The sequence below is a fragment of the Equus quagga genome, unplaced genomic scaffold (assembly GCF_021613505.1).
Source record: "Equus quagga isolate Etosha38 unplaced genomic scaffold, UCLA_HA_Equagga_1.0 HiC_scaffold_3271_RagTag, whole genome shotgun sequence".
Taxonomy (NCBI): Eukaryota; Metazoa; Chordata; class Mammalia; order Perissodactyla; family Equidae; genus Equus; species Equus quagga.
The window spans coordinates 13,904-21,611 of NW_025793572.1; the positions used below are offsets into that span (position 1 = coordinate 13,904).

Genomic DNA, 7,708 nt, shown 5'->3' on the forward strand with positions numbered 1-7,708 from the left:
GTTAGACATCTACATGTACAAAAGCTTGGAGTCGTGAGAAAACATATTTCTTGGACTTAAAATATTCTGGTGGCAGGGGCATTTAAACCACATTGTAGGATTCGAACATTGCATTATGCTAAGGATATGGGAAAGCCTTGTATGTAACATGATTGGAATTGCTGTTTAGAAAGATGTGGCTACTGTGTACCTACAATTGATTGGGCCTCCACAAGGCTTGTGGCTCTGGAGATGGAAAAAAATGGGTAAATTGGAGAGCTATTTGGGAGACAGACTCGACAGAACTTTGTGATTGTTTCAACATGGGGACATGGAAAGGGAGAAGGAAGCATCTAGAATGACATGCACACATTACTGGGCTTGCTGGATAGCTGGTAGCAGTATTTGTTGAGTTAAGGAACATTGAGTGAAGAGCAGTGGAGCTGTCCAGTGTTTTATTTGGGTCAGCTCTAGTTTAAGGTGTCAGGCAGTTGAAAATGCAAATATATGAAAATCAAGTGAAAGATCTGGGATGGAGATATCAATTTGGGCATTAACTACTGCAAATCCAAATTAAAGTCGTGAGAATGGATGAGCTTGCTCTGGGAGCATGTTGAGAATGAAAAGAACAGAGGGCCAAAGATAAGATCCTCCCAAACAACTTTTTAGGTAAAAGCAAAAAAGAGGAATGCCTAAAGGAGCCCAGGTTTAGCTCTAGAGTTAAGAAAGAAACCAGGTGAACGTGGTAAACTAAAAGAAGAGAATGTTGCATAGAGAGGTCACATTCTATGTCAGTGATGTCACGTTCTGCTGAGAAGTTAAATAAGACAAATATAGACTAAAACTTTTTGGATTTAGAAACAAGAAGCTCCTTTGCAAAAACAATTTGAGTTATGTATTGGGAATGAAAGCCACCTTGCAGTAGGCTGAGATGGCCCAAAGGCGTAGGATCTTGAATACAGTAGAAGGGTCTGGCCTTAGATAGAAGGAGAAACACTCCTTCATTATAACAAGGACAGAGGAAAAGGGTAGGAATCAATGCAAGTAATGCTTTTGTAAGTTTAGGCTTGTATTTTCTTTGTGAAATAGGAGGTTTAATTTTTCTTCTGTGGTGGCTGGAGATGGTAGAGACACAGTTTGTAGACCTGCTAAGGGTTTGAAATAGTCTCGCCTTTGTAGGGAATGGAAAAGAAAGCCAACGAGGGGGCAAGGAGTCTTGCCAGGCAGCCTTAAGGGCCCAGGTGATGTTGGTAGCCAGTCTTCTGGCTGTCCACACAGTGTTCAGGAGGCTAATAAAAGCTCAGATGGCAGTGTAATTCATCTGAGTGTACATTGTGATAGGATAGGTGTGGGGAACACAGAATGGGTCTAATAGTTTGAGACCATTGACCCAAAAATGTGATTGAACTGGTGATCTATAGAATCTAAGATGATGGGATGAGAGCCCAAAGGTAGCTGGCAGAAAGAAAACAGTGGATCAAGAGACTAGATGTCCCTCTTAAGCTAACTAGCTATAATGGGATTAACTGAATCACTGGGGTGGAAGGAGTTCTAGGTTTATGAGTTTCAGATGACAGGGTCCAGTGGCTTTGGGAGCGAATGGTGTTGAGCTGAAGGTCATGGGAATCAAGGATTTATATATGAATGTGCTTTTGCAGAGCAGGCTGTGGAAAGGGCTGGCCATTTCAAGCAGAAGCCATATATTCTGGGGACAACAGATAATCTTGACAGGCAACGCAGTGGAATGGGTGGTGGATAAGGTCTGAAGTTACAAGCATGGGCTCAGCCACCAATTGGCTGTATGACTGTACACAACTCATGTAAACTTTTTGGACACTCAGGCATCTATAAAGTGGATGTAGTAAGAGAGGATTGTTGAGAGGATCAAAAAAGATGAGATAATGCTTGTTCTAGTAAAGGGACAAGAGAGGAATATACCTGTAAAATATGGAAAAACACTTAGGCGGTGGTCAGAGAAAGAGAAAGCAGTAAAGCCAAGTGAGTGATGAGGACAGCTAGCTGGGTGGGACAAGAACCAGGAGACAGAGGTATCCCAGGAGGGATGAGGAAGAAGTAGAGAGACGAGGAAGAAGAGAACATAGAAACTAAAAGAAAATGTTGGCTAGAGAGAAGGAAGGAGTGAAGGGTTTGTTTTTGAAAAAATCAAAAGCAGAAAACAGAGGCTTGAGCATTCTTAAAGCCCAGTGGAAGAAGGTAGTGAAGACGACAGATGAACAGATACCTGAGGGAACAGAGTCCCAAGGGAGAACGGAAGGAACAAGATTAGGAGCGCTGGTTGGATCGTGAGCTTTATAAACTGGCAAAGAATTGGCATGGGAATGGCCCTGTGGAAGATTTACTTGCTGAGGGAAGTTCAAATGGGCTGCCTGTCTGTTCCTTCCCAGTTAAGGCTGGGTTCCCAGAAGTGCTTTTGGTCACTATGTTGGTGGCTGTGCTGTCTTCTGTAACACCAGATTACTTGAAGGATTGATACTTAACTAATTCCTTTCAGTAAATTTGCAGAAATTCTTGTAAGTAAGCCTTCAAATACAAAATGAAATTTAAATAATAGTTTCATCAAATTTATTATGAAGTTAACACTAATTTGAAAAGTTTGAATATGTTTTCTTATCTCAGGATGTCCTTAGACTGATAAGATATTAAACTAGGCTGAATAAGAATTCTACCAAGTCAATGGTTGTTAAAAATGGAAACTAGTTCCCTTGTTTTATGATGTTTGAGCCAGATCTGTGTGAGGTAATTTTGATTTCTTCTTCTTTAGGCTAAAAAAAAACGAAGAGTCACTTGGTGTGTTGGCAAAATTAACAAAATGAAGGATTCAAACTATGTAAATGAGTTTAATGTACCAGAGAATGTAACAACAAAGACACATAAGTCTGCTCTAACTTTAGGAGGAGAAACTGATGAATGTGAGTTCTTCTTCAACTACTTTTAATTATAAAAGTATCCCTATAAAGAGAGACTTTATTTATAACTCAGTTAATGTGATAAACACAGTTAAATAAAATGTATGTATTTTAGATGTGATTACGATGATAAAAATAAGTAATTTTAAGAAAGTGAACATTCATGAAGTTCTCTATTTTTTCCAGATCTCTTAAGAATGATGTGCTGTAGTTGAAACATTTGAGACAGATATTTTTATTTTTTGTTTTTGTTTTAATCACTGCTCATTAAGTTAGTACCCATATAATGTCTGGCTTAAACTTTGCTAATCTTGAAAGGGTAGCATTTACACAGGAATCTGTTGCAAAGTTTGTCTCTAACATTATAAGTATTTTTTAGGGGCATTTAAAAATCTGCTTACAATGATTAAATCTCAAATTTAGAATTTGTCCTTTTAACCTATACAGTCGCACGTTGATTAATGATGGGACGTGTTCTGAGAAGTGCATCTTTAGGCAATTTTGTTGTTGTGTGAACATCACAGAGTGCACTTACACAAACCTAGGTGGTACAGCCTGCTACACACCTGGGCTCTGTGGTACTAATCTTGTGGGACGCCTGTTGTATATGCAGTCCGTCCTTGACTGAAACGTCCTTATGCCGTGCATGAATGTGTTGTACTAAGGATCCTACATTTTATCACTAATTCTAACCAGTGATCTTAATTCACACGAGAATATAAATGATCACATCTGTTTATATATTCTTGGCATTCATACTGTGAGCACATATTAACTAATTTGAGCTTATTACCTCAGATCAGAATTTTTTTAATCTTTAATTTGAGTTTTAGGAAACTTAATAACATGTTTATGGATAAATTTCTTTTCCCCCTAATTATAGCTCTCTATTCAGAGTCTGATGTTTTCAGTAATACTCTTGATACATTAACTGAGACAGAGTGGAATCCAGCAACAAAACTACTAAGTCAGGTAACTTAAATGTATTTTACAGAACATTATCCTTTTACTCTTCTTTAAATTCATTTGTTATTGATGTTTGCTGTTGTGGCACATTTCTAGCTCTGACTGTTTCAGTAGTAGTTGAGGTTCTTATTAAGGCTTCCCCAACTTGTTACACTCCTCGTTGGTAACTGTGGCATACAGAGAGAGGCTAAACATTTCCTAAAGTATGGTAATAGGTAAACCTTTGCTTCTAGTTTTTACCAGCAGATCTTGGTATCTATGATTTTTTGGTAAGTTTCTGTTTTGCCTTGGGCCATCCCTTGAAGGTAAAAAGGGCTGATTTTAAAAGTATCAAAATTCTCAGGCATAAAGTAGAATGGTGTATCAGGGAAGGGTAATATTGCCAAATAATACTGAAAAATGAAAGTAAATAAAATTATATAGTCTTATCAAAACTTTAAGAAATAAGGAATACTGTAGTGAATACTTTAGTAAGTTTAGATTCCATGTTTGCTTTCTAGGCTGCTAATATTCAAAGAAATATAACATAGTCATATAAATGTATTTGTTAAAGAAAATTTCATTTTAATTTTGAAATAAAATTGCAGTGATTCTTGGGAATTGTTATTATCATTAGCTAACCATTATAATTAGTTGTAATGGTTCTTATAATTAATTATTATGGGGAATTATATGCTTTTGTGTCCCTAAAACACTCTGGAAGGTTTGCTGTTTTTTTCAAATCCCTAGTGTTGGTTTAGTTTCTTTTAACTCATGGCTTACTCTTCCTCATGATGGAACAGAAAGCAGAAACAGGCCTCTGCTCAGCACGGTGAGGCCTAGCAGCCGTTGGAGTTTTAGAGGTCAATAAATAATGGCTCCGTGTCACTTCCTAAATTCAGAGCTGTCTGAGAAATTAAACAGGAGTCAAGCAGGTGGAGAATTACATTATTAGCTTTATTACCAAGGAGCTTAAGGATCTGTGGTCAGATGACTTCCCATTATGTGCCCTACTCCTACTCCCGACTGAATTTTAACAGTCAGGCACAGGCAGAGCATTTGTTTATATGATCTTTCTTTCTTTCTTTCTTTCTTTTTTAATTCTATCTCTTTGAAAATAGTCTTCCTCTATTCTATGTTAGCTAGTTTACCAAAAGGCAGACCTTCTGTTATGCTGTGGATCAAGCTAGACCATTGGGAAGATATTGGAGAATGGCCCAAACTACCAAATGATTCAAGGTTAAATGAATTATTTGACTAATCCAGATTTTAGTTAACAAAACAAAGAACTTGAATCCTCTCTGACTTGAAAATCTGGTTTTGTTTATAATAGGAAAACTTAGAAAGTGAGTTGAATTCACTTCGTGCTAACTATGATAGTCTGGTACTAGACTATGAACAACTAAGAAGAGAAAATGAAGAAATGGAATCGAAATTAAAAGAAAAGAATGATTTGCATGAATTTGAGGCTCTAGAAAGAAAAGCGGAAAAAGATCAAGAGGTAAAAGATGAAAAGATGTGGAAACACAAAACTAAACTAAAACTACACTTTGTGTGTGTGTGAGGAAGATTGGCCCTGAGCTAACATCTGCTGCTAATCTTCCTCTTTTTTTTGCTTGAGGAAGATTGTCCCTGAGCTAACATCTGTGCTGGTCTCCCTCTATTTTGTATGTGGGACACCATCACAGCATGGCTTGACGAGTGCTATGTAGGTCTGCACCTGGCATCCAAACCCATGGAGTGCACAAACTTAACCACTACACCACCGGGCTGGACCCTAAAACCACACTTTTAAAAGTATCATTTTCTTAAAGATGTTTATTTCTAAGGTTGATATATTGAAAACCCAACCATTTTCCATTTGTACACACAATTTAGAGAATTTAAGAAATAATCAGTTCATTTATATTGCTTTAAAAATAGTTAAATCATAATTGTTTCACTTGTGCTTGTGTGCAAGAAGAGGAAGGAATCAAAAACATCTTTGAGCAGGTTTGGTGAATCTGCCTATTGATGAATTAATCTTGAAGAAATTATTTCCTGATAATTTGTATGTTATCAATAATTTATTGAGTATACCAGAATTGCTGCCTAGAGCATAGCTGTTTCCTTCTGAGACCAATATGAATTTTAATATCTAGTGAATGTTTTATGTATGGATACTACATATTAATGGACTTCATTTTCTTTAGAAAGTATGTACCTAAGTAGTTAGAACATTATTAGAATAGCTGGGAAAGCTGATTTTGCATGTTTCTTTTTCCATAAGAGAGTTATTGTAAAAATTAGTATAACTAATATGAAGTAGTTTTAATGGAATTTTTAGAAATGAAACAGATTAGTTAAATTTTCTCAGTGTATAATGTTAGGCTACATGTTAAGAGAACCTAATCCCCAAATCATCAGACTTTGGAGACAGAAATTGTCCAAAAGATTCAAGAGATTTCTTAGTGCAGAGAGTCGTTAACTTAGAGTTTATAGACACGATGAAATTATTTTGCAGAAGTTTTGAACTCACTCATTTTTTGGGAACGAGAATCCATAGCTGTTATCATACTTGTGAAGTGATCTGTGATTCCCTCCAAAATTAAGAGCCAGTGTTTGGTGTGGTTAAAGTATGAGTTAATTTGCAGCTGCTTCTCAGATTTCTGTATGAATAACCCAAAGGGACACAATCATTTTTCCTCTGTGTCATTGTTTAGTTTCTCACCCTCTTTTCCTTTTTAAAAGGAAAAAAGAATCCTGTGCCAAATATGTTATTTCCATTCTACCTACAAATTAGTTAATCCTACATTTCATAGGTATTATATCCTAAGACGCAAAAGTTTGTAAGTTCTCCAGAGTTTCATTTTACCTTTTTTAATATTCTCATATTGACAAAATGCAAAATGTCATGAAAAAAACAGTGGGCTTCAGTCAGTAAAACTGGATTTTATTGAGAGGAGGTGGTCTGGCGTCGTGGTTAAGAACAGGTTCTCTGGGGCCAGACTCCATGGATTTAAGCCCCAGTTTTGCTGCTCCCGACCTCACTGCGGATTCAAGCCTGGCACGCATTATTGACAAGGCCTTGAGCAAGCACCGAATTTCATAGGGCTTCCTTCCTGCGCGTCTCCACCCCTGAGGTTAGATCAGGTGCTTGCCAAGGCCCCTTCGAACTCCAAAATTTCATCTAAGTTTTTGTGTATTTCTTATTATAAATAATATGACGTAAAATTAACTTCGGGCATAAGTGTAGCAGTAATTTCTCTAATTTTTTATTACGTCATTTATATGTTCAATTAGTAAAAACTGAAGCTCACTGAATTGTCACACTCAAAAAGATTACAAAATAACAGAATGTATGACTTGAATCTCACATCTGGATTTTTTTTTCTTTTTTAACCACAGTCAAAGGGGAAAATAATCCTATTCTCTTCAGTTTTTCTTGGACATAAATTGAAATTCTAGGTTCTGTAAGGTAACATAAAAGATTAAGTAATAAAAACTTATTGTTTTCAAAGACAGTTTTACAATATCCATTCCATTTTAAACTGAAAATATTGTAAGTTTATGTGTATGCAGTAAAATATGTTCCAAAACATATATTTTGGGGAAAAGTTTAACCAAAAAAGAGTAAAAGTCAAATTATGGCTTTAGGACCTATGTCATTGCTCTGGTTTGCCAAAGGGTTTCACCAAAAATCACCAAAGCTGTGGATAATTCTCAAGTGGGAATATCATAATATAGGATGTTTAAATAGTGATTTTAGAGGGAGAAATAAGGTCAGTATCATCAAGCTCAGAGAACAAGAGAAATTTCAGTCCTGCTGCTTAAGAAAACAATGCAGATTTCAGCTCTAAGTTTCAGCAGGTGAAATG

General features: G+C 36.5%; 1 protein-coding gene across 1 annotated transcript in view; it reads left to right on the plus strand.

The window, feature by feature from the left end:
- Window positions 1-5,352, plus strand: part of LOC124232210 (centromere-associated protein E-like) — a gene marked incomplete at its 3' end in the record, with an annotated part of 15,060 nt that extends 9,708 nt beyond the window's left edge. The window contains exons 7-9 of the mRNA XM_046649181.1: window positions 2,762-2,909; window positions 3,790-3,878; window positions 5,185-5,352. Coding sequence (XP_046505137.1) covers window positions 2,762-2,909; window positions 3,790-3,878; window positions 5,185-5,352 — 405 coding nt within the window. The remainder of the gene's footprint in view (window positions 1-2,761; window positions 2,910-3,789; window positions 3,879-5,184) is intronic.
- Between the last annotated feature and the right edge of the window lie 2,356 nt (window positions 5,353-7,708).